The 13423-nt window shown below is 40.0% G+C and overlaps 2 protein-coding genes across 2 annotated transcripts in view; one reads left to right on the forward strand and one right to left on the reverse strand.

Moving 5' to 3' along the window:
• The window catches only part of LOC310988112 (protein NLRC3-like), a gene marked incomplete at its 3' end in the record, with an annotated part of 78864 nt that extends 76406 nt beyond the window's left edge, over positions 1–2458 (reverse strand). The window contains exon 1 of the mRNA XM_083974626.1: positions 2448–2458. The remainder of the gene's footprint in view (positions 1–2447) is intronic.
• top1b (DNA topoisomerase Ib) lies at positions 224–13208 on the forward strand (the record flags this gene model as incomplete). Its single annotated transcript, XM_083974996.1, has 21 exons — positions 224–256; positions 574–598; positions 2212–2308; positions 2924–3062; positions 3424–3479; positions 3652–3753; positions 3862–3952; positions 4074–4153; positions 4284–4399; positions 4491–4612; positions 4717–4839; positions 4928–5115; positions 6016–6160; positions 6276–6419; positions 7241–7426; positions 7968–8036; positions 8660–8774; positions 10050–10177; positions 10326–10420; positions 10629–10778; positions 12768–13208. The coding sequence occupies 21 exons, from the start codon at positions 224–226 to the stop codon at positions 12868–12870; spliced, it is 2307 nt and encodes a 768-aa protein (XP_083831122.1). The 3' UTR covers positions 12871–13208.
• Positions 13209–13423: the final 215 nt, after the last annotated feature.

The raw sequence follows: 13423 nt of genomic DNA on the forward strand, positions 1-13423 counted from the left end.
TATGAACATCTCCATACTGGTGCTGTGTAGTAGCTAATAATATTTGTATACCAAGCATGCAGACAGTGAGTATCTCCTGTGCTCAGGTTGGTGTGCGCATGCGCAGTGAGTCAACATTGGGACTCCATTCCAGTGTGTCAGTGAGGTTTCCCCGAGCCTCGCATCCTCAACAGCTGTCCACTGTGATAACTTCACCTGCTTTACAAACAAATACAACTCGACCATGAGCGGAGACCACGGACACGGAGGCTCCCAGGTAGCTTTACCTCAATAATTCACCTTTTTTCTCTCCTGTCCAGTTAGTTTGAATTCCTTCGGCAACAACTGACATAATTGACAAGTATTAATCGTCTTGATATGAAATAATGGTTAAGACACGTTACAAGTTAACGCTCCTCTCTTTGTCATTTACCTGAAAACTTTGCAAGTGTGTGGAGTATTTGCATGTTGTTGCGGTAAATTAAACGCTATTTCCAGGGTTTACCTCTGTATGCCACTTGAAACTTGAATAACCCGAGCTACCGGCATTTTCAAAATTGAAATATTAAAATAATCCTTTTTCACAATTTCCAGGTCAATTCGGGATCTAAAGGAAGCGGTAGGTCCTCTCATGAGCATTTCTATTCACACCGACTCTGTTTTCCAGTCGAAATCATGATGTGTCTAGTGTTAGTTGTTAAAATGACAGAAATGGCGTCCCAGAGACTAAGTCCCTTCTCCTCCACTCTCTTGCGGCTATTGTTCAAAAAGAGGGTCTGAAATGTGCACTTGCGAGCCTCACTTTTTAAATCTGATTAGCTATTCCGACAGGGCCTGGCATCGTGTTTATTTTGCATGCTTTACTTCGGTGATGTGTGCGTGCATTTACTGTGAATTTTGGAGCCGAAAGTGGCAGAATTGGGGCTGAGGACTTAGTCTCTGCGCCATTTTCTTTTTCAGTATGTAGCGGTCAGGGCGCCGATCAGTGAGCCAACTGTCTGCCGTGATATGGAGGCGAGAGCTGGGAGCTTATCGCCTCTCCCCGGCCCTATCTCTCCACCAGCTGCACTCTTGCCTCCATTTCTGTGCGAGAGACATTTATCTGCACCGCCAATAGGGAATCCTCACATATGAGTTTGAAACTTTAAGTCACAGAAAAGAAAGTTGCACTTACTACATGATTAAAAGCATATGCCTGAAGCAGATCATCCTTTTTTTCTTGCACAAATTATAGCCTCCACACAGGAGTACTCATTACTAATACAAAGTTAAGAGCGCTTTTTTTCCTTGAAGGTTTAATGTGCCCCCACATTTAATGGAAAGAAAAGCACCCCGCAGGTTTTATAGGTGGGATGTGTGTTATTCTAACATGTCATAATAGCCATAACGCCGTTATTAAACTGCCATGACAACAGGGGGCCACGAGGTGATGATCAAGCCAAGCCAGGTCTACCTCAGGAGGGGTCTTCATATATTCTTAGTCTGAACAGTGTGGATTTGTTACTGCAAAAATATTTATTTGAGAAATTGTTTTGCTTCTCAAATGTTGTCAATGTAACTATTAGAGCACATTAGAACATTATAATAATAGAGAATATAACATTATATCCTAGTCAAATAGCAACCTGTGTGCAAATCTAGCCCTTTAAACAGAATTATATAGCCTAGTTCATCATAATTTATAATCATTTCCCCCCACAGAAACGAAACCTTTTATCTACTGTAGGTAATGTAATTCCTTAACGTCCTAAATATGACCTACGGTAATAAAATACTTGGCAGCCTGATTTCTAAGGAATTACTAAAACTAAATTATACTAAAAACTTAGTCAACTAAAGCAAAGGAGATCATCCTCTGTTACATTTGAATTGAGTTGTTTTACCAAATACTTTTTCAATGAGCTACTGTAGTTCTGTAAGCCATCACAAAATGACACCTACATTAAAATGTAATCCTCAAACAAAAATAAGGCACACTAACAAAAATAACACATGTGCAACTGACAGATAAATGCATCACTGCTTCTAAAAAACAAGAGACAGGGCTGTGTAACTAACAGCATGGACTGGAGTTAACTCTTTTCTCAGCTAGTTTATGTGAAAACATTTACTATTCAAATAAATGCAAAGCATGTCTAAATCTTTAGGCCTGATTACTGTACACAATTGGCAAAAATATTCTTTCTTGAGTTTTATGCTGCTCAACAAGTTGATTTCTCCTTTGTGTCACAGACTCTCACAAACATAAAGACAAGCACAAAGACAAGGAACACAGACACAAAGATCACAAGAAAGACAAGGAGCGAGAGAAACTGAAGCACAGCAACAGGTAGGATATACCGTATACATTTTTTCCTCTTTTTTTTTCTTTTTTTTTTACACATGTTACTACACTACTCTACTATGACCTGAATACAGGCCCTGAAATTATCTTTTTTCAGTTTTACCTGTGAACATGCACTTCTCACAGACAGTCCCTCATTTTTACCCAGTATGTATTCTTGAGGTTTTGACAAAGTTTGTGCATTTTGATACAGACAAAAAAGTCAAGTTTTAAGTCAATGTTTTTCAGCAGACATGAAAGAATCATAGAGCCAGGGTACTGCTTATTTAATTGAAACTATTAGATTTCTGTCATGTTAAATCAGCTTAAATGTGCTTTTATGAATGCCATCTGCAGCACATTTGTAATTTGAACCAGCATTTGCTATGGTTTCTTGTTGTCTGGTTAAAATACTTGTGGCCTGCAGTATATTAGCAGAGTCACGACTTTGGCCATCCATGTTGGCAGCTGTCTATGGCGCTGTCATTGTTTGTCCAAAACAGTTAAATTGAAATTGCTGGTGGTTGCCGCTTTGTCGATGACATCTTTTGTGTCCATGTATCTAGAGCTCGTCTGACCTTTTGCACTTGATCTCTGACCTCTGGGCTTCTGTGTTTCCAGTGAACATAAGGAGCACTCTGAGAAGAAACACAGAGACAAAGACAAAGAGAAGCTGAAGCACAGTGACGGCAGCTCAGACAAGCACAGGGAAAAACACAAAGAGAAAGACAAGGACAAAGAGAGGAGGAGAGAAGAGAAGGTCTGTTCATACTCTTCCGTCTTTCATGAAAGACTGTAGAGGCCTGAAGTAAAAATATCAGCTATGTTTTGTCATCATTGTAGTATAAATATTTTTTTTACATTAACATAAAAGCTTGGTTTCCCTCATGATAATAATTATTTTGTGGTTTTGATGTAACTCTTGAGTTTATTGATGTATCCCAATGTCTTCCAGAAATTGCACTCATGGGAAAACACAACATAAAACTAATAAGTGTACAGATGGTTATTCCATCCTTCCATTAACTCTAACCATAAGTTATAGTTAAAGCATTGTTGAATTGTATTTTTAATTATCCACAGATGGGAAAATGTAATATATTTTTCCTTGTCTCTCACAGATCAAATCATCCCAGGCAGACAAGCCTAAAAAGGAGAAGGAAAATGGATATGTAAGGTAAACAGCATCACTGTGTTGTGTCTGATGTGAAATGAAAGTAATTATAAAGCAGCGCGAGTCATAAATCATTTTGTGAAAAATTAACTGCAGGCCGAGCTGTTGCTTAGTTATGATGAACGGGATATTGCTTCACTAATATGCAATTCAATATCCTCAATGTGTGACTTAGAGACACCAACCCAGCAGCCATAAAGAGCGAGCCTGAAGAAGACAACGGCTTCTACCCCTCTCCACACCACAAGTCCACCAAACGAGAGTACGATGATGAAGAGTGGGTATCATCCAAAATAATCCGAATGACCATAGTTACATTTAATAATTAGTTGTCTATAGTTCTGTGTCATGAGATACATTCTGATTATTAAATTGCTTTTTACAGATATGAATACAAGCCCAAAAAAGTAAAGACAGAACATGACAAAAAGGCAAAGAAGAGGAAACACGAGTACGAAGAAGATGAGGAGGATGAGGTTCATTTTGTTTTTGTACATTACTTTGATGAATATGTTGTCATATTCTTCAGGCTGGGTCATTAGCTCTTTTATGTTCTCCAGATTTATTCTGTTCTCTCCACTTGTTTTTTAGGACATCAAGCCCAAAAAGAAGACAAAAGACAAAAAGGTAACAGAAGGAAAGAAAGGCAAAAAGGAAGAAGAGGAGAAGTGGAAATGGTAAGATCAGTGCGAGGTCAAATTGTTCTTTTCCTCAGGAAATTACACACCAAGAATAGTTATAAACAGCTACTGAGAAGTGGATGCCATATTTTTCTGTCCTCTCACTGGTTTATATTCTGTTGTTTAGGTGGGAGGAGGAAAGATCCACTGATGGCTCCAAGTGGCGCTTCCTTGAACACAAGGGTCCGGTGTTTGCTCCTCCGTATGAACCCTTGCCTGACAAAGTCAGATTTTTTTACGATGGTAAGTCTGTCTGTGTGAACAAGTTGTAATGTATTTTTTTTAAATTGTATTTGGTAAACTGCAGTATAATGTTGTGTATCTGTATTTGTAGGTAAGTCTATGAAACTTAGTCCTCCTGCTGAGGAAGTAGCAACATTTTTTGCTAAGATGTTGGATCATGAGTACACCACTAAGGACATCTTTAGGAAGAACTTCTTCAAGGACTGGAGGAAGGTGAGGAGTGTGTCAGTTTAAGCACACGAGCCATGGTGCACAGATGCTGTCAAAGCCAAGCATTCAAATTAGGCATACTTCACATATCTTCTCTTGTATTTTAGGAAATGACATCAGAGGAGAAGTCAAAGATCACTGACTTGAACAAGTGCAAATTCAGTGAGATGAGTGAGTACTTCAAGGCCCAATCGGAAGCCAGGAAACAGATGTCAAAAGAGGAGAAGCAGGTACACCTGCATTCATGCACACTCTCCCAGCCCTGAAAGCACCATCAGGTCTCTCACTGTTCTTTCATATTTTTATACACTTTGTCAGAAAATCAAAGAGGAAAATGAGAGGCTCCTCCAGGAGTACGGTTTCTGCATCATGGACAACCACAAGGAGAGGATCGGAAACTTCCGCATTGAGCCACCGGGACTCTTCCGAGGACGGGGCGACCATCCGAAGATGGGCATGCTGAAACGCCGCATCAGACCTCAAGATATCATTATCAACTGTAGCAAGTGGGTAATCTCGTGACCACCATTATCGCCAGCTTCACTGCTATGACTGATGATTATTTGATTGGAATGTCCATACACAAAATCTTTGAAGAAGCAGATGCTGATATTACTTAAAGGTTAGAATCTGTAAAACCATCATAGGTAAGGTACCGTAAAATAAAACAACACTGTGGGGCAGGTCTGTGAATGTCAAGGGCAAGGTGTGAATATGTGTGCTTGTGAATGGTGTATATGAAGTGGATGCTTGTGGAAGCTCTGTTTTCACCATTATCTCCCTGTTAAGCGTCTTTTTCTTTTCTGTCCACTTATCTTTTCTTGCGTCTTCTAACTGTTGTGTTGTAATTGCTGGATGTATTTATAGAGGGAATAGTTTTTGTTTTTTATCTCGTGTCTTCAGGGCAGTATGTGTGCACAAGAGCATTTATGGAAAGGCTAATTTGTTGGGGATGGCAAAAGACCGTACGTGCTGCGTGTGGCATATACACTATGGCAGATCAGATGTATCACTGGCACGCACGCCGGCACTGTGTCAAAGGTGGTTTTCCTGTCCCTGTGGTGTGTGTGCAAACAATAACACTAGTCAGAGAGGACATGTTAACCCCCACATACTGGTCACAGTGGGGTTTGTTTTACAGTAGCATTTCTCCGTACTCCATTGTCACATAGCTGTAGTGTTTGAAATATAAAATTAATCACAGCTGGGTTAATGGTCTGCGATAACTGTAGCTTATGGTTCCAATGAGGAATGCAGCATTATCAACACAGAGGTAGAAACGCAGCATCAACAACACACACACACACAGAAATGCTCTAAGTTGCGGAAAATGCTGTGCTAAACAAAGGGGGGAAATGCTGTTGACACATTTCTCATCTATTAAAATCTGCCTCCTTTAATGTAAGGGACTCCAAGCACCCCAAACCTCCCCAGGGGACAAAATGGAAGGAGGTTCGCCACGATAACAAGGTGACCTGGTTGGCTTCTTGGACTGAGAACATCCAGGGCTCCATCAAGTACATCATGTTGAATCCCAGCTCCAGGATCAAGGTAGCTGTGGAGTCAAGACAGAATCTCCAATCTCAGTTTTGCTTTTAACCTAACACATAGATTGATAGCAAAAAAAAACAAAAGAACAAGCTGTTATTTGTATATGTTTATACAGGGGGAGAAGGACTGGCAGAAATATGAGACTGCCCGACGGTTGAAGAAGTGTGTTGATCGCCTCCGAAACCAGTATAGAGACGACTGGAAATCCAAAGAGATGAGGATCAGGCAGAGAGCTGTGGCACTGTATTTCATTGACAAGGTGAGAAGAGTACAGTGAAGCTGCAATTAATTTACAACCACCAATATTTTGACTATTTGCTGTGTCTGAAAAAAGCAGTGGGTGGAGAAATCTACCATTAGATTAAGGTGATGTGACATGTTTAAATTTTACAGACCAGGTAGTTTTTTTTTTATCTCAGTGAACAGTAAAGAGCTTCCGTCATCCCACTGGTAGTTGACTATGCTTATAGAGCAGTGATCATCAACTGGGGGCCCGGGGACCGAATCCGGCCCAGGACTGAATTTCGAAATTGTGAGGATCAAAAAGAAAATACTTTGTGGTCTCCGCTGATTAATTAAGCAACTGAAAAAAACAACAGAGATTGAAATAACTTTATCGAAAACAGGTCATCATCAGTAGCTTGAGATTTCACAATAAATGTGTGGAACAGTCGGTGCTGCTACTTGAATTTCCTCTGATGAAGCTGATTATTTTCATTGTTTTGTCCATAACCTCCCGCTGAAGCCAGTGATAAGCATGACACCCACAAATAAAAAGTCAAACTATCTATATCACTCCTGGTGGCTGACTGTGGTGTAAGTGATGGGAGCCTGACTGACAAAGGCTAAAAATGCCTTCAGTTTTATAAGAAAATTAAAATATCTAACCAATAAATATCAAAAACTAAATTATTAGGCCAAAATGTGAATTTAATTTCATTTTATTTGAATGTCCAGCCTCCGAGGGGTCTGTCAGGAAAAATTCTGGCCCTTCGACAAATATAGTTGGTGACCCCTGTTACAGAACGTAGAAACCTTATAGCTTGATAATTACTCTAATGTATGGTGTTTCTCTTGTAGCTGGCACTGAGGGCGGGTAATGAAAAAGAGGAAGGCGAGACAGCGGACACAGTCGGCTGTTGCTCGCTCCGGGTGGAGCATATCAAACTGTACCCCAAAATGGACGACCAGGAGTATGTGGTGGAGTTTGACTTCTTGGGAAAGGACTCCATCCGCTACTACAACAAGATCCCTGTGGAGAAGAGGGTAAGACGGTAGAAATCGGCAGAGTGGTGGGAGAGAGGAGGGGAGGTTAGACTTGCAGCAGATACACTAAAGTGTGATTCCTGCTTTTATGAGGGTGGTGCTGGGTGTGCATTTGACATTTATGTGGATTTAGTGTTAATGAGATAAGAAGCTGCTGAGCTGAATAGGATGTTTGCACAGACAGGTGATCAGGCACTAAAACCTTTCCGCCTGGTCTGTTTCCTGCCATTTCAGGAGGGTACTCGCACACAGGCACACACATATACACACAGACACACACACATGCACACACCAGATATGTGCGCTTGAGAAAGTCCTTAACACAGATTTGCACTATCCACTGTGTTTGCCACACTTCCTCTATGCATAGTGTATACAAAAAATCCACAACCTGCAATTGTCATGATGAATAGAAATAATATAGCACCCCCATGTGGTGGAAATGTGATACGACGCAAACGCAGGGAACTGAAGTGTTGAATGTTAGTGGTTTTACCTATGGGTTTTACGCTCAGTAAATGTATTTTTGATTTTTTAACAGGTGTTCAAAAATCTTCAGTTGTTTCTGGAGAACAAGCAGCCAGAGGATGACCTCTTTGACAGACTGAATGTAAGAAGCACACATAAACATCCGCCTCTAAGTGAATCATGTCAATCAATAATCCTAATGATTAGAATTGAACACATTATTGCAAATGAATTTTACTCTCACTGGTTCGTTATCTCCATATATCCAGGAAGGCATAAATGCAGTATAGTTAAACTGAACATGCTTTCATAAACCTCAGTTTGCCTAATGCTAAAAATGCATTTTACTGTTATGGAGAAAAAATTCCAAGACCAAGTAGCACTCAACGGATAGACAGATGTTATCAAGCCCTCCGTTAGAAAGGATATCCTAACAGCTATGGAGGCCCCCCTATTGATAATGCATTTTTCTTCTCTGCTTTTAAACACTTATAGTTTGTATCATTATTGTTGATACACCCTAATTTGTATAGGTGGTCAACTGTTAACAGCGGAGGACCGTCTGGGTGTTTGTTTGTTTTACTGACCTTTTCATTCTTTCTTATGTTCTAAATAAATGCAGTTTGAGATTATGCAGTATCACCATAATGGAAAAACACTTTGGAAAATAATCGTCATCATTTCTGTTGCTCTTTGGTCTTCAGCTTTTCCAAACTCTGTTGTCTTTCCTCTGTGTTTCACACCATCTCTCTGTGTGTCCTGCAGACTTCCATTCTGAATAAACACCTACAAGAGCTCATGGATGGACTGACGGCCAAGGTCTTTCGTACCTACAATGCCTCCATCACCCTGCAGCAGCAGCTCAAGGAACTTACCTGCCGTAAGTGACAGCAGCCTCGGACACTTGCAATTAAAAGCAGCTCACTTTAATAACAACCGTGTAGTTTCTAATCACAGGTATTTGCAGTAATCATTAATTTACTACAAATGTGGAGCACAACAAAAACTGAAATATAAAAGGTGATAAAAGAAATAGTGAGGTTTGTTTTTTTATGACTAAAAATGGTGATAAGATTTGACTCAATTTGCCCCTTTCACTCTGGAAAAAGTTCTTCCCATGAGCAAAAATTGATTGTGTGGTGCATGATGTTGTACATTGTCTTTTGAAGTACCACCCTTCAATGTCAGTAGAAGACTGGGGGAGAATATTTGGTCATTAAATGTTCAGGAAATGAACATTTAATATGTGTAACATGTAACCAGTGGCTTCTGTTTTGCATTTGTTAGCAATGAAGACGCCGTGACACCAGAATCTCTTTGGAGTTTAAAGTCTGCTTATTCTGATGAGGACAGATAATAAAGCAGAACCTTCATGCAAATAAACCTGCCTGCTCCAGCTCCTCTCCCACAGGAGAGCAGTACAAAGGGCCTCCTAATAAAATATTCAACATGGAACATAAACTCGTGTACAACAAAACATACCTGACAGGGACAAATAATAAAGCAGAACAGCATCTAAATAAGACTTGGTGTGCTCCAGCTCCAGCACAAATGAAATAAATTAAGTGCAAACTAGGAATGTTAGCTTAGTTCAGAGTATCATAGGGAAGAGGTGCAGGGGCCAAAGTGAATCAATACTGGGAACTACAGAGGGCCTTCACAGTCAACTACAATTTGGAAGATTTTGTATCAATACTGTATATGAAGAACAGGTCACTGTGTAGCAGTGGTCCACCAGTAGTGGATTTGTAAAGGCTGGTAGAATAACAATGATTTAGCACAGAAAAAAGATGATAGCTGCTTAATCGACTGATAGTGCTCGGAAAAAAAGACATCGCTCTAAATGTACAATCATTATTTATACGATTTTATTTCAATTGATAAAACAATAGGTCCATTTATTTATTAAAGAATAGTGGAGTCTACAGGTTGGAGGACTCTGATTATAGGACAATTTATAAAAATGCAGAAGCTAGGCTCCAATAGTGGGTGCATCAATCAACCTCTTCTGAATAGACTCTCAATGTGCAAATATACATGAAAACCTATTGTGCCTTTAAATACACGAACACCACATAATACAAGAATTGGTCAGCAATTTCAAATCTCAATCATTTTAAACTCCTCCTAACTTGTGTTATTGTTTGGTGTCCAGCTGATGACAGCTTCCCAGCAAAGATCCTGTCATACAATCGAGCCAACCGGGCAGTAGCCATCCTCTGTAACCACCAGAGAGCTCCACCCAAAACATTTGAGAAGTCCATGCAAAACCTACAGACTAAGGTAAACACACCTTGCACCCCCTTTGTTCAGTCTTGCTGTCCTACCACAAGCATTGACGCCTTTAAGGAAGTTTTGCTGACAAAGATATGCCCTGTCTACAGGGCAAAGATTCTCCTCTTCACTCTGCGTGTGTTTGTTGTGTTTGCAGATTGACGAGAAACAGAATCAACTGTCTGTAGCCAGGAAGCAGCTGAAGGCTGCCAAGGCTGATCACAAGGCTTCCCATGATGACAAGAGCAAAAAGTAAGAACGCCTTAACACTGCTAACCACTGGCAGAGACTGTCAGGGATTTATCTGTTTCTTACTTCTACACCCCAGTGGGGATGTAAGACCACAGGTTTCATGTATGTCTCTTTTAAAACATCAAGTTTATGATATTCGTGTCAACAGTTATTCAGTCTATTCTTATCTGTATCCATCCTTTCTCTGTCTGCCTTTGCCTTCTCTTAGGACTGTGGAGGTGAAGCGTAAAGCAGTCCAGAGGATAGAGGAGCAGCTGATGAAGCTCCAGATGCAGGCCACAGACAGGGAGGAGAACAAGCAGATTGCTCTGGGCACCTCCAAGCTCAACTACTTGGATCCACGAATCTCTGTTGCATGGTACGTTTATGATCCAGCAGATGTTTTTTTTTTAAACTTTTGTTTATTAACCACCAGCTTTAATTTGATTACAGATGTCATTACAGTTAAAAAAAAAAAAACGGTGACATTAAACGAGCAAACCACCTACTGTTTAATAGGCCAGCTTTCTCTGAGTGGGTGGGCGTGTGGGGGGTACATATCTACCTTGGTGACAGAAAGGCAGGAAATGCTCTTGCATTGTAGGAAAAGGAGCAGCAGAAGCAAAAAAGCTAACGGCTGCAGAAGGAAAATAAGAGGAAGAAAAGCGTGTGAGTGCGAGGAACAATGGGGTTTGTTTCTAAAAGCCAGGGAGCGTCCCCAAACAGCACTCCTTCCTCCATGTGGGAAGTCAATGAGGAGCTGTCTGTGGCTGAATGGAGGGCCAGGCCTCAGAGACGGAGAACGGTGGTCCGCCCTCCCTAACCCATGCCCCACAGCTATTTATGGAGAGCCTCCTCCTCAAGCACAATGGATACAGGAATGCTCCATGTTTTTGCCTGGTTGTAAGGCGTAAGGGACGGGGTCCCCCCTAATAGGGTGGTGCATGGGAACCTGGTCTACACTGTATGTTGGATGTTTGTGAATATGTGTAGCAGAGATGAATACACTGAGTTGAGTCGGCTTGATTGCGGCACTGATGTATGTTTCTGTCATGCGGCAAAAAACCATCAAATTGATGAAAATCAAAACAGCTACAACTTTTGCCTGTTGTCTATTTTTCCATTTAGTTTGTTAGCTTATAACTAGCTGCTATGGTGGCTTATGATTAGTGTATCTCATTTCTGCCATGTAGTGTCTACTAATGAGATTATATTTATTTATATTTTAAAATATAAACTATTTTTTATCAATCCAATCTGAACAGGAATTGGCGTCTTGTTGTAAACTTCTTTAATCAATTTTCTACTTCATTCCTGACTGTAGATAACACTTTATAGTACATACTATTAGCATTAGTTAAGCATTAAATACTGAATTAATCATTTATAACACATGAATATACTCATTAGTATGTAGTTTGTAAACACAGTTAAAAATGTTTTACTCATCATTGATAAGCACTAACTGTATTTATAAACTACATAGTCATCATTTATAACGCATGACTACATGAGTAGTCATGCGTTATAAATGAAGAATTCAGTATTTATTAATGCTTAACTAATGCTTAATAATATGTACTTATTATGTGTTACCCTGACTGTAATCTAGTATTCAAACCAAAACCAGAACGAAAATGTACCTTATCACATGGGACTCATGTTTTGTTTTTGTTTTTTTATGCAAAATACTAGAATAAAGCTGTAGTTTATGCACTCTGCTCAGCCAGGTTCAGACTTCCCACTACAAGGCTCTTCCACTGCAGACATTTTGACTTACAAAAGAAAAAGCACAGATTTTTACTAATAATATTAACAATGCTCTGTTCTATCCAGAACTGAGAAACACAATAGACCTTCCTCACTGCAGACATTTTGGCGTGTCATAACAGGAAGAGCACAGTTGTAATCAATAATCTTTATAGGGAGTGCATTCCATTTAGGTGAGCTAATTTGAGGCTCTGGTATTATGCAAACAGGCTCAGCATCATGCCGTATTACTACTGGGACACTCTGACAGAGGTGAACCATTGTTAATGAAATAAACTTGACCTGTGCCTTTCCCGCAGTGACAGGTCTAAATGTAAATTGTGATAGAGGTTACTGTAATACCAAGACCTTGTCATGAGACTGAATCACAGTTACAATACATGATGTACTCTTCCCCCAGTTCAATATAAAAAGCAGTTAACAAACAATGATCACTAATCAAATCCCTACAACATTACAACAGTACGGCTGAATAGTTTTTAGATTTTCTACTGACATCTGACTCACCGTCTAGCCTGCATGGAATTTCCCAGATGTGACCAGTGGGTGAGCTCAGTCATTTTTAGCCCCTAACTACTCTCTTTCCCCTCCCATCAAGGTGCAAGAAATGGGACGTTGGCATCGAGAAGATCTACAACAAAACCCAGAGAGAGAAGTTTGCCTGGGCGATCGACATGGCCGAAAAGGACTACGAGTTTTAAACACAACGTGATGTTTTACCTTGTCTTACCCAAGCCTTTGATTGTAAAGATGGTTTGTAATTGATGTCAAACGATTCCACTGTGTGGTTACTGCGGCGGGGCTGTGAAGGAAAAAGCTAAAAACACTGTCGGAGCTGTGACCGCAGATTAATATTTGTGCTGTACATATGAATTGGTTGTGAATATAGGAAAAAAAACCTCTCGACTATTGAACCAAGCTCCCGAAGGACATTGCTCTTTTAAAAGAAATCACAGTAGTATGTATGTAGCTGCAGGTATCTGCCCATGATCAAACACCTATGAACACCTTAGTATTATCTTTTGCCAGACACGACTGTACTGAAATTTGTAAGCCATCAGATTTATTGAGAAATTCTATATTCTCATAGAATAATGAATTAATAAATGTTTGTATGGGAGACTGTGAGAAACAACATGAGAGAGATAATGATATGATGAATTTAAATTTGTGGAATTTGAGTGTGAACGATTGGTACAGTAAAATGAGCCAGACAGACTGATGACGGTGTGAAGAATAGAAACCTTAGCACTA

Source organism: Trachurus trachurus (genome assembly GCF_905171665.1).
Source record: "Trachurus trachurus genome assembly, chromosome: 7".
Classification (NCBI taxonomy): Eukaryota; Metazoa; Chordata; class Actinopteri; order Carangiformes; family Carangidae; genus Trachurus; species Trachurus trachurus.